The sequence below is a fragment of the Chiloscyllium plagiosum genome, chromosome 35, assembly GCF_004010195.1.
Source record: "Chiloscyllium plagiosum isolate BGI_BamShark_2017 chromosome 35, ASM401019v2, whole genome shotgun sequence".
NCBI classification, from domain to species: Eukaryota; Metazoa; Chordata; class Chondrichthyes; order Orectolobiformes; family Hemiscylliidae; genus Chiloscyllium; species Chiloscyllium plagiosum.
Genome location: NC_057744.1, coordinates 10917154 through 10936418, shown reverse-complemented (window position 1 = coordinate 10936418; position 19265 = coordinate 10917154). Strand labels below are relative to the sequence as shown.

Below are 19265 nucleotides of genomic sequence, written 5' to 3'. Positions count from 1 at the left end.
TTCCTTGAAAGTGGAGTCACAGGTATATAGGATAATGAAGAAGGTGTTGGTATGCTTTCCTTTATTGGTCAGAGCATTGAGTATAGGAGTTAGGAGGTCATGCTGCGGCTGTACAGAACATTGGTTAGGCCACTTTTGGAATATTGTGTGTAATTCTGGTCTTCCTATTGGCAAGGACGTTGTGAAACTTGAAAGGGTTCTGAAAAGATTTACAAGGATGTTGCCAGGGTTGGAGGATTTGATCGAAAGGGAGAGGCTTCTTAGATTGGGGCAGTTTTCCCTGGCGTATCGGAGGCTGAGGGGTGATCTTATAAAGGTTTATAAAATCATTCGGGGCATGGATAGAATAAATAGACAAGCACTTTTCCCTAGGGTGAGGGAGTCCAGAACTAGAGAGCATAGGTTTAGGGTGAGAGGGGAAAGATATAAAAGTGACCTAAGGGGCAACATTTTCACACAGAGAGTGGTGCGTATATGGAATGAACTGCCAGAGGGAGCGGTGGAGGCTGGTACAATTACAGCACACAAAGGCATCTGGATGTGTATATGAATCGGAAGGGTTTAGAGGGATATGGTCCAAGTGCTGGCAAACGGGACTAGATTAGGTTAGGATATCTGGTTGGGATGGACAAGTTGGACCAAAGGGTCTGTTTCCATGCTGTATATCTCTATGACTCTATTTATTTAAAAACATGTGATTCCATACTTTGAGAAATCAGATTTATTATAATATAAAAGGTAGAATTGTCGTATAATAAAAGACAGAATTGCCATTTCCTGAAACTTAAAAAAAATGTATAAAGCAGCTAGTCATTGCAAGGCTGGGTAAAGGGGAAGTATGCTCATCAGTCTTAAGAGCTCCTAATACTCAGTATTTAATTATGTAAATTAGCTCGATGAGCTGCAAGGTTTGTTTTCAGACGTTTCAGAAACCTTCCAGCTCAGCGAGCTAACTTACATATGTATTATCAACCTGAGCCACAAATCTTCTCAAAAATCGCTAACTCATTTTTAAATACATAAACCACCATTTAAATAAGTCATTCACTCTGAAAATGAATTTCACCAATAAGCTGTCCTCACAATTGATTGGGACAAGGAAAAGACATTGGAATTTTTTTTCAAGTATTAAAGATTCCGTTATTGAACACATGCAGCTAAATTCAATAGACGAAATTCAATGCTCAGCCTATGCTAGTTTAGTTTCTGCCAGAGCAGCAGTGAAACCATGAAAAAGTAACAGAATTCTTAGTTAAAAGGGAGAGTAAAAAAAATCACATGCGTTATATTGATATTTTAAACCAATGTTCCTTTGCAGGCAACTATCCCACGGTTAAATAATCTGTTGCCTGACTGGTACTCACTATCAAAGCTCGTTCTTACCCACCCATACTGGACACTTCAATGACCAGCGTCAACGTGGAATCGCAACCTAACCTTAAAAAAATTAATGTAATTGTATCGGTGAGAAAATACCATTTATTCAATTACTGCCACACAAATATTCACCAGTTTCTCATTAGAGCATAATAATAGAAACAAAATGGTGCGGATTGTGGAGATCTGAAATATAAACAAAACAATATAACAAAATACTGGAGTAACTCAGCAGATCTTCCAGCAACACTCTGATCTAAACTCACCAGATCTGGCAGCATCTACAGAGAAACAGAGTTAGCGATTCCTTCCGAGCTTCATGGCTCATAAAGCACGGCTGCAAATGTTGGGACTTATTTCAATCACACTCCACTCCGCTGCAAAAAAAGAACACGGTACATCGGTGTTCCTTCAGCACCCAAAAACCAAGACCTAAATAAATAAAATGCAATTAAATATCACCCTCTCCAGCCACTCGGTTGTGGGTGTTGAGCCAGTTTACTTGCGATTGCAACGGAACTATAAAATGCTATTTTCAGATTTGTTTCCGTCTGGTTATCAGGTTTTGTTTTTTTAAAGTGAGAAATGTGAGCAAACATCAGAAAGCTCCCATCCTTCCCTAGCAGCTGGCCCACTGGACGGGTTTGATTCACACTCAACGTACATTCAAAAGATTTGGCCACTCACGTTAAAAAATAAGATCCCCGGAGCTTCTCACGGTATTCACCAGAAGCCACTGAATACATGTAACCGAGAGTTGGGTGTGTGTTTTTTTTTTGACTTTTGAAGAAAAAGCGGAATTTGCTCAATGTGGTATCTGTGTCCCATCCCCACCACACCCGGCGTGCCCGTTACCATGGCGACTGGGGGGGGGGAACTGCTGACTGCGCACGCGCGCCTGCGCCTCAACGGCCGCCGCGAGCGACGGAGAGGCGCAGGCGCAGGCCCAGCGCCCTCTCTCCCTCCCCTCCCCCGCAATAACAACCCAGCGAGTGAGACCGTCAACGCAAACGGCCTTAACGCGCGTGCGCAGTCGGCGCCCTTTTTATCTGCGGGCGGGACTCCCAAAGTTAAAAGTCACACAGCGCTAGGTTATAGTCCAACAGGTTTAATTGGAAGCATTAGCTTTCTCAGCGCTGCTCCTTCATCAGGTGGTTGTGGAGGACACAATTGTAAGACACAGAATTTATAGCAAAAGTTTACAGTGTGATGTAACTGAAATTATACATTGAAAAATACCTTGATTGTTTGTTAAGTCTCTTAACTGTTAGAATGACCATGTTAGTTGCACTTCTTTCATATGTAAACCACAAAACCTTTTTTAAAAGTTACCTTCTCAGGTTAACTGGAACAATTGGTGTCAGCCCAGATAAGACGTTGAAGGTGTTAGCCCCCTGTGTTCCCTGTCTGTTTAGGCTGATTCTAATCTAAAAAGTGAGATAACAGAGTCTGACATGGATTCTGCAGTTTTTGAGCAAAGTACAATGTAACTCTGCAAGTACAAATTCACCCCACAAACGTATATGTGTGTGTGTGTGTCTGGGGTGGGAGGTTGTGAGTGTGAGAGGGAGTGTATAGGTGAGTGTAAAGTGACTAAGCCTGTGAGAGTGTGTGTGTCTGTAGAAGAGTGTGCGTGTGTATATAGTGCAATGGTGGTCACCTGTAGTGGGCGGCACAGTTGCACAGTGGTTAGCACTGCTGCCTCACAGTGCCAGAGAACATTCTCCGCGTGTCTGCGTGGGTTTCCTCCGGGTCTCTGGTTTCCTCCCACAGTCCAAAAATGTGCAGGTTAGGTGAATTGGCTATGCTAAATTGCCTGTAGTGTTAGGTGAAGGGGTAAGTGTAGGGGAATGGGTCTGGGTGGGTTGCTCTTCGGAGGGTCAGTGTGGACTTTTGGACCAAAGGGCCTGCTTCCACACTACAAGTAATCTAAAAGAACTCAAGGTCCCCATTGAGGCCCTCCCTATGGGTACGAAACTTAGCTACCAGTCTCTGTTCGGCCACTTTTCACTGCTGCCTGTCCCGAAGTCCGCCTTGGAGGATGGTCACCCGAAGGTCCGAGGTCGAATGACCACTGAAGTGTTCCCCAACTGGGAGGGAATACTCTTGTCTGTTGATTGTTGTGCGAGTGAGATCATCAACGCAAACAGCCTTAACACACATTAAGGCAGGCAGGACTCCAAAAGGGCCGCAGTGGCTGAGGGGAAGGCCGTCGTGACTGCTCCTGCTCTTCCAACGGGCATCGTTACCCAGTGCCAATCTGCTGCCTTTTCCCCCAAATCCTTTCCCACCACTACCAAATAATTATCCAATGTTGCCCCCACCCAACTTGAAGATCCTAATTGAAATTGCCTCCACCTCCTGACCCTAACTAACTTTAAAAAAATAAAGTTGCCATATTTTATCAGATCATAGAGCTGCTTTCTCATTAGAGAGAGACAACTGGTGGTGGCTCACTCTGAGGGCCACCAAAACTCAGAAAGGAAGCAAGGTTTAGAAGGAGGACTCTTAATGATAAACTCAGATGGTACTGGAATTGAACCCATGCATTTGGCATCATACACAAGCCATCCAGTCAACCCCTACCAACTAAGTGAGAAGACCTTTTCTTGCTTCACTTTAAATCTGTGCCCTCTCCTTTTTATGCCTTTTACAAGCAGGAAGAGCTTCTCTCTTTATTTTGCAAACCTCTATAAAATGTTCTCTTAGCCTCCCTCTCTTCTAGGAGAACAGTCTCAGGTAGAGACATAGAATCGTACAGCACTGAAACAGACCCTTTGGTCCAACCTGTTCATGCCAAACATAATCCCAAACCAAACTAGTCCCACCTGCCTACTCCTGACCCATATCCCTCCAAACCTTTGCTAATCATGTTCTTATCTTCATAAGTGAAGTTGCTCATTACTGAAACTATTCTTGTAAATCGCTTCTGCAATCTCTCCAATGTATTCACATCTTTACTATAATGTGGCAACCACAACTACACACAATACTCCAGCAGAGGTCTAACAAATTTCTTGTACAAGTTGAACATCATCTCTTTGCTCTTGTACTCCACAATCCTATTAATAAAGAACATAGAACTGTACACCATAGGAACGGGTCTTCAGCCCAAACATGATGCCAAATTAAACTAATCCCTTCTGCCTGCCCTTGGTCCAAATTCTCCCCATTTCTTGCATATTCGTGTGCTTATTTAAAATTTCCTTAAATGTCCCTAAAATATTTGCTGACACCACCATCCCTGGTAGCATGTCCATACTCCTAATAGGAGGTATTTTGAAGAAGTGACAAAGATGATTGGTGAATGCAGAGCAGTAGGCACCTATATGGACTTCAGCAAGACATTTGACAAGGTTCCGCACGATATACTGGTTATCAAGTTAAGATCACTTGGACTCCAGGGGGAGCTAACCAATTGGATATAAAATTGGCTTGGAAGTAGGAGAGTGAGGGTTTTTTTGAACTGGAGGGTGTGCTGCAAGGATCGGTGCTGGGTCAACTGCTTTTCATCATTTATAAAATGATTTGTTTTTGAATATAGGAGGTATGATAAGTAAGTTTGCAGATGACACCAAAATCGGTGGTGCAATGGACAGTGAAGAAGGTTATCTGAGTACAGCAGGATCTTGATCAGATGGGCCAGTAAGCTGAGGAGTGGCTGATGGAGTTTAGATAAATGTGAGGTGTTGCATTTTGGTAAGGCAAATTAGGGTAGGACTGATACAGTCAATGGTAGAGCCCTGGGGAGTGTTGCCAAACAAAGGGACTTAGGAGTGCAGGTGCATAGTTCCTTGCCAGTGGTGTTGCAGATGGAAGTTGCAGTGGTGAAAAGGCATTTGGCACGCTTGTCTTTATCAGACAGTGCATTGAATATCGGAGTTGGGATGTCGTGTTCTGGTTGTACAGGACATTGATTAGGCCACTTTTAGAATACCGCATTCAATTCTGGTCTCCCTGCTATGGAAAGATGTTGATAAACTTGAAAGAGTTCAGAAAATATTTACAAGGATGTTGCTGAGCTTGAAGGGTTTGAGCTAGAGGGAGAGGCTGGGATTATTTTGCCTGGGGTGTCAGAGGCTGGGGGGGGGGTGACTTATAGAGGTCTATAAAATCATGAGGGGCATGGATAGGATGAATAGCCAAGGTCTTTTTCCCATGATACGGAAGTCCAAAACTCAAGGGCATAGATTTAAGGTGAGAGGGGAAACGCTACTTCCCTGGCCAAGATCTCTGCCTCAGACTTGTTGCAATGCTCCAGTGAAGCTCAGCGCAAAATGAAAGAACAACACCCCATTTTTGCTTGTGAACTCTGTAGCTTTCCCAAATTAATATCGAGTTTAACAATTTTAGGGTTTGGGCACCTTTCCCATGTCTTTAGGCTGCTACCACAATCAACCCATTGTCAGTTACTAACAGACCCCATTAGCAGCTATTGATTCTCCTATGGTGACCTTTATGCACTCCTTTGTCTGTTTGCTATCTCTTTGGGATCTATCTCCACCTATTGTTTATTCCTCTCCCTTCCCCACCCTATCTTCTGAATAAATACCAACCATTTCCTAGCTAACATCAGATCTGTAGGGTCACTGGACTCAAAACATTAACACTGATTTCTCTCCACAGATGCTGCCAGATCTGCTGAGTTTTTCCAGCAATTCCTGTTTTTGTTTCTGATTTCCAGCATCTGCAGTTCTTTTGGGTTTTTTTGTCTCATAAACTTAGAGTCATAGAATATTTCATTTCAAATGAATCTGAAGCGCAAGGGGATTTGGGGGTCCTAGTTCAGGATGGTTAACATGCAGATTCAATTGGTGGTTAGGAAGCCAAAAGTGACATTGGCATTCATTTCAAAAGGGCTAGAATACAAGAGCTGAGATTTACTGCTGAGGCTGTATAAGGCTCTGATCAGGCCTTATTTGGAATATCATAAGCAATTTTGAGCCCCATAACTAAGGAAAGATGTGCTGGTGTTGTCAAAATTCAAAGGTTTGCAAGAATTGTCTTGGAGTCTGGACTCAGGAGCGTTTAGAAGGGTGATGGGACAGGACGTTGTGCAGCCTGGATGGAGTGGAGATGTTTCCATTAGTTGGAGAAACTAGGACTGGGGGCGGGGGGTGCACCTCAGGGTGAAGGGATGATCCTGTAGAACTGAGACTAGGAGGAATTTCTTCAGCTAGAGGGGGGTGACTTTGGAACTCATTGTGTAGACCAAGGCATTGATTGTATTTAAGAAAGAGATATAGGTTCCTGATTAGTAAGAGGATCAAGGGTTACAGGGAAAAGGCAGGAGAATGAGTTTGAGAAACCTATTAGCTATGATCGAATGGAGGAGCAAACTCAATGAGCTGAATGGCCTAATTCTGTTCCTATTCTTATTAGCTAATTGACAGTGTTCATTAGAATGGCATCTATTATTCTTTTCTTGAAAGGTATAGAACTGCTCAGTCTCCTTTGCAACCCCTCTTCCCCCATATTGCAACTGCTGTTCCCACACCAGCTCTTTGTAGCTGCTCTTTCTCCACCCATCCCAGTATCCTCCAGCTGCATTACCACTAACTTCAGCACTCACCTCCTTGCTGCTCGTCTAATCACAGTCTGCTTCACTCCTTGACTATCAGCGGCAAATGTAAGCGGAGACGCTCCATGATTCAAGGTGTAGTTTCATGCAGAAGTGTCCAATTTAATTCCAGTGTGGAATGTTCTCCATTTAGGCAGCATTTTCAGCATTTTAGGCTCTTTCAGGGACAAAGTTTGTGAGAAGATTTGTAGCTCGGGTGCTCGTTGCTGTGGTTCTGTTCGCCGAGCTGGAAGTTTTTGTTGCAAATGTTTTGTTCCCTGTCTAGGTGACATCCTCAGTGCCTGGGAGCCTCCTGTGAAGCGCTTCTGTGGCGTTTCCTCCGGCATTTATAGTGGCCTGTCCCTGCCGCCTCCGGTTGTCAGTTTCAGCTGTCCGCTGTAGTGGCCGGTATATTGGGTCCAGGTCTATGTGTTTGTTGATGGAGTTTGTAGATGAGTGCCATGCTTCTAGGAATTCCCTGGCTGTTCTTTGTTTGGCTTGCCCTATAATGGTAGTGTTGTCCCAGTCAAATTCAGTCAAACACAGGAGGCTCCCAAGCACTGAGGATGTCACCTAGGCAGGGGACGAAACGTTTGCAACAAAAACTTCCAGCTCGGCGAACATCTTTCAGGGACACGCTGCTCACCAATTCCAAGTATTTGAGTGTTATAATTTATGCCTTGAAAGCTTGTAATGCCACATCAATAACTCAGTAACGATGGCAAGTCGGCAGATCTTCAAAGCCCTACGAAAGTTAATTTGATTGTTTGTTATTTTTTCCATTTCCCAGTGGACCTCATACATTTTAACATTTTAATCTTCTCTAAAATTGTTTGAATGTATTGCATTGTTGATCCAACAATGGTGAAAGAATTGCAGTTATGGTTAGTGAGGTCGGTGTATGGCTTGGAGGGAAATTTACAAGTGGTGATGTCTCCATGCATCTGCTAACCATGTTCTTCCAGGTGATAGAATTCATGGGTTTAGAAGGGGCTATCGAAGGAGGTTTTGGTGAGTCGCTACAGAGCCTCTTATAGGTGCTACACGCTGCTGCCACTGTGAATATAGCAGATGGTGGATAGCAGTACCAGTTAAGCAGACTGCTTTGTCCTTATTTATATCAAGCTTTGAGTGTTATTGGAGCTACACTTATCCAGGCAACTGGTGAGTATTCCATCACACTCCTGAAATGTGCACAGCAAATGGTGGAGAGAAATTAGAAAGTCAGAAGGTGATGATATGATCCCAACTTTTGATATGATCTAATAGCCAGAATTTATAATATACAGTGTGGACTTGTTGGGCTGAAGGTAATCCATCACACTGTAGGTAATCTAATCTAATCTAATGTAAAAAAATTATATATAGTGTGTGTGTGTTGGGGCCAGGGGGTGGGAAGAGGTGGGGTCAAGTCCAATTTCTAATCAGCGGTATCTCTCAGAATATTGAGAGTTGAGGTTTCAGCCATACTGATGTTGTTGAAGATCAAGGGGGAGTTGGTTAGATTCTCTCCTGTTAGAGATGGTCATTGCTTGACAGAGGATACCTGCACCTCATATGTAATGTAATGCAATATGAAGCCAGTGACGCTGGCAGAATCTAAACAGAGGAAAAGAGTATTGCTGAGTAAGTGCAACTTGATAGTACTGTGAATGGTATGGGCATCTTTGTGCTAATGATTTAAGAGTTGATTGGGACTTCAGTTATGCATAGACCATAGCTGGACAACTTCTAACATTGCCAGGTAGGTGCCAAAATTCTGGCTGTGCTGAAACAGCTTAGTTAGGGGCATTGCTAGTTCTGGAGAATGGGTCTTCAATATTACAGCCTTGATATTGTCCCATGATAAACATCTACCAAATAATCAAATATCTCAAATTTACACAAATGACAGTTTAATTTAAAAACTGTTGACAAAAACAATATATGCGTTTAAACAAAGCCGTTTGACTACTCTCCTGAATCCTTGTATTTCAGGTAACCCAACTAATAGTGCAGGTTCATAGCTCCTTGAAAGGAGAGTCACAGGTAGATAGGATAGTGGAGGCGGCATTTGGTATGCTTTCCTTTATTGGTCATAGCATTCAGTACAGCAGTTGAAAGGTCAAGTTTTGGCTGTACAGGACATTGGTTAGGCCACTTTTGGAATATTGAGTGCAATTCTGGTCTCTTTCCTACTTGAAAGGCTTCAGAAAAGATTTTCAAGGATGTTGCCAGGGTTGGAGAATTTGAACTATAGGAAGAGGTTGAATAGGCTGGGGTTGTTTTCCCTGGAGCATTAGAGTCTGAGGGGCGACCTTATAGAGGTTTACAAAATCAAGAGGGGAATGGGTAGAATAAATAGACAGTCTTTTCCCTGGGGTGGGGAGTCCAGGACTAGAGGGTGTAGATTTAGGGTGAGGGAGGAAAGAGATAAAAGAGACCTAAGGGGCAGAGGGTGATAAGTGTATGGAATGAGCTGCCAGAGGAAGTGGGGGAGGCTAGTATAATTGCAACATTTAAAAGGCATCTGGATGGGTGTATGAATAGGAAAGGTTTGGATAGATGTGGGCCAGGTGCTGGCAGGTGGGATTAGATTAGGTTGGGATATCTGGTCAGCATGAATGAGTTGGACCAAAGGGTCTGTTTTCGTGCTGTACATCTCTATGTCTCTAACTGCACCATTTTCTTTTTGATTGTTTTTCTCAACCTGTGACACACCTGTGTTTTTTTGTTTTTTTTTTACCCCCACACTACCACCTAACTGTGGTAGTGCTTATTTTTCGCCCAGCACCCATGTCACCATTCTTTTGAAAGTGAAATTGGAATGTTTAAAGAGGGTTCAATCAATCAATACTTGAAAAAGACATTTATCTGAGAAGAGAGGTGGGTTTAATTGGATATAGCTCTATCAAAGAACCAAGACAAGCATAAAAAGTTGAATTGCTTCCTTCTGTGGTGTCTTATTCGGAGTGTAAGATAGATTGTAACTCTGATGTTACAATCTAAGTTAAACCTTTCTGCTAATTAAACCAAACACAGAAAAGCTCACCTCACTTTGTAATATGTTAAAGTATGAGTGACAGAGAACTACCCAAATTTCACTATTTAAAGAATACAATTGTTATTTTTTCTTTCACTCCAAAACAGAACATTAAGCCTCCTTTGAGGATTTCAAAGCTCCTTGGATGCTGCCTGAACTGCTGTGCTCTTCCAGCACCACTAATCCAGAATCTGGTTTCCAGCATCTGCAGTCATTGTATTTACCTCCTTAAAAGATTTGTTATCTGCCTCCCACTCTAACAATATACTGATCCGCTAAAGCTCCTGTTAAATTTACAGTAAATCAATTTTCAAAATAAAAAACTAGACAGTGGTGTCGATCCTCTGTAGATCTCCCTGGGTCATCTTCAGTCTTCTGTTACACACATTTTTCTTAAGAAAAAGGTATCTTTGAGTGTTTTTGGGCAGTCTGTCTGACAGTGACAAAAAGGTGCTCTTTCTCTGGCTAACTGTCCAAAATGCCTGCATTTTATACCCCAAACCATCAGGTCATCTCATTGACTTTTATTGTTTTGACAACAAACCAAATTTGATTGGGTTTTAGTATCATGGGACATAATTTAAACTGATTGGTTAAATTCAAACTGCTGCGAAAACAACTCATGCATCTAAGTTACAGCTCAAATGTTACATCTTCAAAATGTTCAGTACACTTTGCACCTTCAGACACTTGCCAGCTTTCATTCTTTTAAAAAGGTACAGTCCCCCCTCAACTTCATTACACTGGACTGCGACAAAATGATACTAAACTAATTTTTAAAAACAAAATTCCTTCAAGTTCCTTAATTTGAAAATTTAAGACTGATATTTAAGTATGGTGTTTTCTGGTATGGCTTTCACTTGTGGTACCTACATTTATCTAACCTTCCTACAATATAAATGTGATAACTATTTCAGTGATAAGATCACAAGAAAATCTGTTGGGCACGGTGCTCTCTGGCACTTTGAGGATTTAAAAGGTTATTCAACAAATGTTCTTTATTTCCCTTTTCAATAAATTATAAAAAGTAATAAACTAAGATAATGTATAAGTCTGATTCGAAAAGGTGAATGCAATTTGTCCACATAACTGATTGATATTAATGGCCCTATTGACTGGGGATTCATTATCCAGTTAGAGTTTAAAGAGGGTCCTTCCTAAGCCAGACCAGAACTACAGGTATTTCAGATAGTTCCCAAAACAAATCTTCCTGATAGCATAAACCTGCCCTTTTTTTCCCCCCAACCCATGAGGAATTAGCCATACTTACAACTCAGGTAAGTAGTTAGGTTACTCTGTCTAAGGAATAGTATGAACACTAATGAACTCCATAGTCCTTTGGTACCTTTCTGAAAAGAGCTGCATTGTTGATAATTGTTGTCTTTCAGTTGAGGTAATAAGCTGCAGACCAAGCATTCACATGGCATTACTCAGAAGTAATGAGAGGCCAATGTTCAAATCTCAACTAAACCGATTAATTTAGTAATTTATTTTCTGTTCCACAAGATAGTGGAGCAGAATCGGCTATATTGTTCATTGAGCCTGCTTCATTGTTTAGTACAATGGTCAACATTTGGCCATGTTTCCACTTTCCTGCTGACTTGAGACTAAAAACATCTGACTAGTTCAGTCTTGAATAAGTCAGAGTATCCATATCACTCTGGACTGGAGAAGTTTGAAGATTCATAACACTTTGAAGAAATGCTTTCTTATTTCAGTCCTAAGTAAATCAGCCCATTGTCTTGCAACTGTGTCCCAGATTTCCCAGCCAAATGAAACAACTTCTGTCTACCCTGTCAATCCACCCTCCCCGTGTCTTGAAGTGATATAAAAATAAAAAGAAATTTAGATTTGCAACTAATACGGATCATTTTAATCTTAAGCAATGGAAGGTTTGTACAAAGTGATTTTAAACAAAGACTGATGTACAAAATGCCTCCTCATTCAAATATTTTTATCCTTATTGAACAGACAGTTCTTGTAGAATATCTACAATGGTGCACTTGTGTAATCTTTGACCATTTTGGGGCATTTGTGTTAATGTAACAAGAATATTTTGATCAATCCAGCTCAAAAATCAAACATTTCTACACCAGAACAGCAGTAACTTCCATGTGATAATTGAAGTAAATCAGACTTAAATATTTTCCATCATTGTATAAACTAAATAAAGAAACCACGTATTTTGTAATCCAATCTGAACATCTCAAAATCGATTTGACTACTGCCAACCTTTAGCAGTCAGGGACTGAAAAATTTCAGCACTCAGGTGAATTCTGGGCCCAACACATGTTGTTACCATGTCACGTTTTTAAAAATATTTAATGTCCAAATGGAGCAGGAGGCAAGTGTAGTGCCAAATCCAGCAGCAGCCATTTTGAAGGCTGCTGCTGCTTTGCCAATTAGAGCAGGAGCTCTACAGAAGGCCATGAGGTTGAAAACAAGGTTTGGTGTAGTGCTCGGACCAAAGGAGCACGTACCTCAAAAATGCTAAAAATACAGAACAGTCCCAAAGGCATTGGAATCCTGAGATGACTTTCAGGGCAAAGATCTTCAAATCTGTGCCCACACTCAGGCCCCAAGACCACCTTGACCCTTTGAATATTCCTCCCCATACCACTAATAAAAAACATAATAATGGTACTTTTCAAAATTGATATATTTACAATATCTGTACACAATCAAGTGCTTTAAGCATACAAGTCATTACAAAATATTCAGGTAACTCATCAAATAAGGTTTAATCAAGTGCAAATTTATCCTAGTACATATCACAGCATACCCAAACAAGACTTAAGGGTGGGATAACATTTTTTTTCAATTTAGGATTCAATGCCACTTAACCAAGGACAGGAACATAAAGATGGCTGTAGTGTACTAGAACATTTTTTTGAAATCTTCATTAAGGCTTTATATTTTTGTTCACTATCAGAACTTGTCCATTCTTATGGAACAGTTGTTAATATATCCACAATATTACAAAAATATTCTACATTGCTAGTTACTGTGTATGCAACTAGTGTAATAAGCTTATATTAATATCATTGGGCATTTCACATACTAAAGACAGCAGGAAAGCCTCAAGCTTTAACGGAACATTCCTTACATTGTAATATCAACCCAGGCCAATGATCAACTGAGAGACTGGTATACAATATCAGTGAGATGTGTGCTCTGGTCAAAGATACAGGATGGAAAATGGACATTTCCCTTCAGTTGTTGTACCGAGAGTCACTACATGTGAAAAGTTACATGTAGTGAATGGGCTCAATCGGAAGTTACATTTAACTACCAAAAATTTAAAATCTGTACCTTAATCTTGTAAGAAACTAGAACCACTTTACAGTTCAAGACTGATATGCATTAAGAAAAGGCTAAAACCTTAGCACTTAGTCCTTTAATCTGCTATCTAACATTTAGGATATATATCAAATCATCTCTCCCGCAATGGTTCTGTAATCTCAGTTAAATTATTACTTTGGAGGTACCCAGACAGCTGAATTATTTTTATTAAATATAAACTGTTGGTCAATTGGGAAAAATGGCTTAAAGAGGAATCATTTTAAACGTCACACTATAGTTCAGCAAGTAAAAACACTTCCAAAGGGGTTTTCCCCCCCCATTCTGAGTGTGATATGTCATGTAAAAGGCACATTATAAGAAGCATATTTTTAAGAATGACATCTTTTAATCACGAGCCAAAGAAAGTGTGTCATGAGAGTGTTGTAATATTGATACAGTAATACATTTGCAATTTTTGCTCATTTTGGTTAAGGTGAGCATCCATAAAAATATCTCCAGTTATTGGTAAATTATTATTTTGGCAAGGTCACAACCAGTTTCATATTTTGCAACTGCTAACTTAGTGTCCTTTCAAATGAATACAAAAGATCCATTTTGTTTTAAGCCACACAAAATCTGTTTGGCTTTATACTAGAGTCCCATTTTTTCTGTCATATTTTACCACAGGAGTGAAGTTAATGGTTGCATACTCTGTTGCGTTTTCTTTCTGTCTTGCCTTAACTTGCTTGAGAGTGCTTCGAGATCCCTGTTGAACAACATGAACTTCAGCATAATGGACATCTTCCAGCCTCTTTTTATTAACTTGAGCATATAATGGTATGTCAGGAGCTACTTCATCATAGGGATGAGAATCGTCACGTATCCTTGACTGTAGAAGTAAAGAAAATGTAATTTGGAACTTGAAAGCCATACTGGTGTAAAAAAATAATTACTTTTTGCCTTATTGTGATATTTGCCATCGGTGTAAAATCCAGAGCACAATTTTCTAGTATGGTGCTTCTGGGAAACAAGACTTTTCCCTAGATAAAATAAATATGGAGAAGCATATTTATCATTTCATGAGCTCTGGACGATATTAGGAACAATAATCTAGCCTGATGCTTCAGGATGGAGGAGCATCTTTGGATGTGCATTTCCTTGGCCGAGATATCAAAACAATGCTCTCTCTGCCCAGTTCAGGTGAATATAACAGTTGTCTTCTTTAAATCGGAACAGAGTTTTCACATTATCCTAGCCAAACATTCTGCTCTTCACCAATACTACACACAAAAGCACATTAACTAATCATTCACCTGTATGCAGTATGTGGAACTTTGCTGAAATTGATTGCTGGTTCATCCAAACAACAGAAAGCAAAATCCAGAGAATAATTCATTTGAAATGCTACAAGTGCAGTAAATATAAATATGAATGTAATTTCTTCCACATTTTGTAACTCAATTTGCTCTCTTAGTTCCAGTGAATATTACATTGTTTTTTCCCCGATTATGGTCAGCTACTGTCTTTCACTGTTCCAATCATTTCTCTTAAAATTATTTAGTAAGAAAGCAAGTGTCAGTGTTAATATATACAGACTCTAGTATACAAATTTATTTTCTGGAAAACAATTGTCTGGAGATTTTGACCACCCAAGCAACATTTTAATACTGTACTTTGGGTGTAGAACTTGGAAGATACTATATTTGAATAAGTGAATTTCTTTTTTACACTTATTTTAGTATCTTTTATTTTAAACCATCAATGGTGTTTTCTGGTTCACAGACTTGCAGTTATGCATTTTACCAAAGCGAGTTGGTCCCAAGCATCTTGTACCAGACAAATTACGGTATATGATGATTACAGACACAAGACAAAAGTAAAACATTGTTCTTATTTTGCCATGCTCTTTTTGAATTAGCTTTGTTTTGCTCAGCTTGTTCGGCCAGTAACCAAACAATAAAAAAACTCAAACTTTAAAATGTGTACCAACTAACTTGCATAAGTAACCTAGTTGTTTTTTAAAAAATTGTTACTTAAAAACGGTAATAGTCTTAAACTTTTAGGACCAAGACTTAAATCACAGTCAGTATGTATGAACAGATAATTCATGCAATTAATAGACAAGGTTATGAAATGTCAGCTTTTATTGCAAAGGAGAGGGACTATAAAAGTAGGGTAGTCTAACTTCAACTGTTCAGAGCATTATACCAATTAAAGTACTTGATGCAGTTGGGTCACCTTAAGGAAAGGCACATTTATAATGGAACCAGTACCTAGAAGGTTCACTAGGACGATTCTAGGGATCATGGGCATATCGTAGGAGGGAAGGTTGAGCAAGTTGGACTAATACTCATGGTGTTGGAAGAATGAGAGGTAATCTTGCTAAAAACAGAGGATTCTGAATCAGCTTGACAGGGTAGATGCTAAGATGATGTTTCCTGGTCTCTCATTTAAAGACAGATGAGAAGGAATTTCTTTTCCAAGGGTCATGGAGTGTTTAGAATTCTTTTGATTGAGTAATTGAATATATTCAAGACTGTTAAACAGATTATCGATTGACAAAAAACAAAGAATTGAGGATTATGGGAGGAGGAAAGGGGATTGAGGCCACAATCTGACTGACTGACAGAACTTCAGGTCAAAGGATTAAACAGCCTTCTCCTGTTCCTATTTCTTATGATCTTACAATTGTATGTAGGCCAATATCAACTAAATATCGACAGCTGCAAACTATTTGAGTTTATTTAAGGCTGTAACATTTATCAGTATGCAAAGTCATTTGGAGACTTTCCCCAGTGCCTCCACCAACATTTAACACTTGCGATCTCTTTCTGCCAAAAGTGATAAATGGTGAAGACGTTATGTTAAACTTCAATCTTTAAATCTACTTTGCACAGTCATTACCTGCACATGTTTGTCATGTCTTGGCCTCCTCTCGGAAACTAGAAAGAAGAATTCAACAACAAATTGGTGTCATAGTTGAAAAAAATTTAAGAAACTGAAAATTTGATTAACAGTTGAAACTTTCCCCAGTTTGAAAATTTTCAGGCGTCTGCACCATTTCCAGGCCCCCAAACCTTCAGGTGAGTGGTGCTCCCAACTGCTGAAAAAAAAGAGTTACCAGACAGGGGAAGTGGAGAGCACAGCTGGTACACTGCCTCTGCATTCACTGACCAGATTGGAGTGGCAGGTGGGTTTTTGAGAAACAAAGACCAGGATAGCACAGCCATTGCACAGAAGGCCTGCAGCACTGAACATGTGACTGGTATTCACACTGGAGGTGAGGCCCAAGCAGCAGAGAGTAGTAGAGAAACATTTGGAACTGGCAACAGCTGAGTGAGTTGGACCTCTCAGTCAGAGGCATCCATTTCCAGAAATTCCACACAGATTTGCTTTTGAAATGAGAAAGCAGCATTTTCTGTCGTGCCTTCACCACCCATTACGTAACCACCATCTTTCATTTTTAAAAATACATTTTCTTTCATCCCAGTTACTTTGATGGTGGGGTGTGGGTGCAGGAAAAAAAAGTGTGACAAGGATTGGGGGGGGGGGGGGGGGCAGAAATGGCAAAAGAGAAACTAGCACAGACTCTTGCTGATGCTTCACTGAGGAAATTAGAAGAAAAAAAAAGGAGGCACAAAACACTAGGTCAGGAAAATACTCCTGTACCAGAAAGTGGTCAGACCAGCTAAAACCTAGACTGTCCAGAACAAAACCAGGCATTTGGCCAACCTCATCAGGAGCTTTGGCTCCTCAATTCTATTGAGGCTATAGACAGAGTTTTGCCCAGTTGAGGAGACTGGAGCTTTTCCCCAGTCTTAAAATGGGTCACCATGTATTAGCTGAAATCAGACAATAACCTGCCAATCAATGTTTTTGTCCTAACAGGGAAGGACATTACTGTATACAATATCAGGGCCTCAAAGCATAAGTCTAAACTCTAAATCACTTAGGGAGCAGTGCTTTATTTTTAAGCACAAATTAGTGCCACACTTCATTCAAAATGAAAATAAATCGAGAATATAACCAATTTAATTCACCAACTAAGAAAATGCTTCAGATCTGACAAATAAATGCTCACAAGATGTGTTTCTAATCAGGGTTCTCTTTAATGTTATTGAAGGAGCACTGATGCATGACCATGGCAGGATATAGCTCAGGCATGAATAGAACATTCAAAATAACATAGCTATTAGTCATTCAGCAAGCACATTTTATGAACGAATGAGTTCTTAGTGCAAATAAAAACAAATTGCTGGAGAAACTCAACAGGTCTGGCAGCATCTGTGGAGAGAAAACACTGAACATTTCAAGTCAAGTGACCCTTTTTTCCATAATTGTTTGTTTTCTTTTAGTACTTAATGCACACTAGAAGTGATGGTTTCTAAATTGAACAAACATTAATCATTCTCCTTCATTTATCACATTAGATAAAAGTAAAATGTAAAGTCGTCATAATCCTACCAGATAGGGATAATTGATGGAGGATTAATTAGAGGATCACCACACCTCAGGCAAAGCAAAACATTCCATCTGGATGCATCACAGCTTGGTACAGAAACTGCTCTGCCCAGGACTGTAAGAAACTACAGAGAATTCTGAACTCAGCCCAGTCTACCAAGCAAATCAACGTTCCATCCATTGACTCCATTTACATTTCTCACTGCCTCAAAGACAGCCAACATCATGAATTCTGAGTAAGGGTCACTTGATCCAAAACGATAACGGATTTCTCTCCACATGTGCTGCCAGACCTGCTGAGCTTTTGCAGCAATTTCTGGTTTTGTTTCAAAGACCCCTCCCACCCTGGTTGTAATCTCTTCCAACCTCTTCCATAAAGCAGATACACACATACCAACAGATTCAACAACAGTGTCTTGCCTGCTGTTATTAGACTTATGAATGGACCTGTCAAATTTCAAATCTCATGTTGATCCTGCTTTTTGTACACCTTCTCCGCAACCACAACTTTGTATTCCTCACTCTGTTCAATCACCCAGTGACCTCTTTATGATCTGCTGGTATCACACACAAAACAAAAAAAAAACTTGTCACTGTACCTAGGTACATGTGACAATAATAAATCAAACCAAATATTAAGGGCTGTCCTTCACGGTAACCTATGCCAGTGCAGGAATTGAACCCACATTGTTAGTGTCACTCTAAGACAAATCAGCCATCCAACCAACACAGCTGACATTTTGTTCTTGATTTCAAAATCTCCCCTTGTCACAGCACAGAAATAATTTAGACTTAAAATAGTTGTAGCACTCAACCCCAGCCATCTGGTAGTGCTGCTGAGCAACACAAGGACATGCCAACATTTCTAATTGATGCACAGTGACATCTAATGGCTAGATCAAGGGATGACACTTAAAAAGTTAAAAGAAAAAACTTGCATTATGACAAATGAAAGATGCAGGTCTGAACTAGAAACTCTATTCCTATATCCACAGATACTGACAGACCTGCTGACTATTTACTTTGTTTTAAGAAAATGTTAGATGTTGACCAGACTACCATGATTTGGAGAAGCCGGTGTTGGACTAGGGTGTACAAAGTTAAAAATCACACAACACCAGGTTTAGTCCAACAGGTTTATTTGGAAGCACTAGCTTTCAGAGCACTGCTCCTTCATCAGGTGGTTGTGGAGTATAAGATCATAAGACAGAATTTATAGCAAAAGTTTAGTGAGATATAACTGAAATCATATATTGAAAAAGACCTGGATTGTTTGTTAAATCTCTCACCTTTTAGAATGAACATGTTGATTTCAGTTTTTTCATATGTAAATCCCAGAACTTTTTTAAAGCTACATTCTCAAGTAAACTTTAACAATTGGTGTCATGTCAGTCCAGGAAATGCTTTGAAGGTGTGAGACTGTCTGTGCCACAATGTTCAGACTGATTCTAATCAAAAACTTCAGATTTACAGAATCTTACATGGATTCTTGCAGTTTGAGCAAAATAAAATGTAATTCTCCAAGTATACACTCACCCCACAAACTTGTGTGCGCGCGGTGGG

General features: G+C 40.2%; 2 protein-coding genes across 6 annotated transcripts in view; both read right to left on the bottom strand.

Annotated features, from left to right (window-relative positions):
* Positions 1 to 2246, bottom strand: part of LOC122540656 (dixin-like) — a 132722-nt gene extending 130476 nt beyond the window's left edge. Inside the window, exons 1-2 of one of the 4 annotated variants that reach the window (XM_043676669.1) lie at positions 2065 to 2246; positions 1644 to 1754 (exon numbers count right to left, since the gene is read on the bottom strand). The gene's annotated coding sequence lies outside the window, so the exon portion shown is untranslated. Of the gene's footprint in view, positions 1 to 1643; positions 1889 to 2064 lie in introns of those variants that run through there. The other 3 variants (XM_043676673.1, XM_043676671.1, XM_043676670.1) reach the window with 3 other exon arrangements.
* Positions 2247 to 11931: 9685 nt separating this feature from the next.
* Positions 11932 to 19265, bottom strand: part of LOC122540653 (uncharacterized protein C11orf52 homolog) — a 30190-nt gene continuing 22856 nt past the window's right edge. For both annotated transcript variants that reach the window (XM_043676665.1, XM_043676664.1), the window contains exons 3-4: positions 16146 to 16183; positions 11932 to 14130 (exon numbers count right to left, since the gene is read on the bottom strand). In XM_043676665.1, the coding sequence (XP_043532600.1) occupies positions 13888 to 14130; positions 16146 to 16183 (281 nt within the window). In that variant the 3' untranslated portion in view covers positions 11932 to 13887. The remainder of the gene's footprint in view (positions 14131 to 16145; positions 16184 to 19265) is intronic.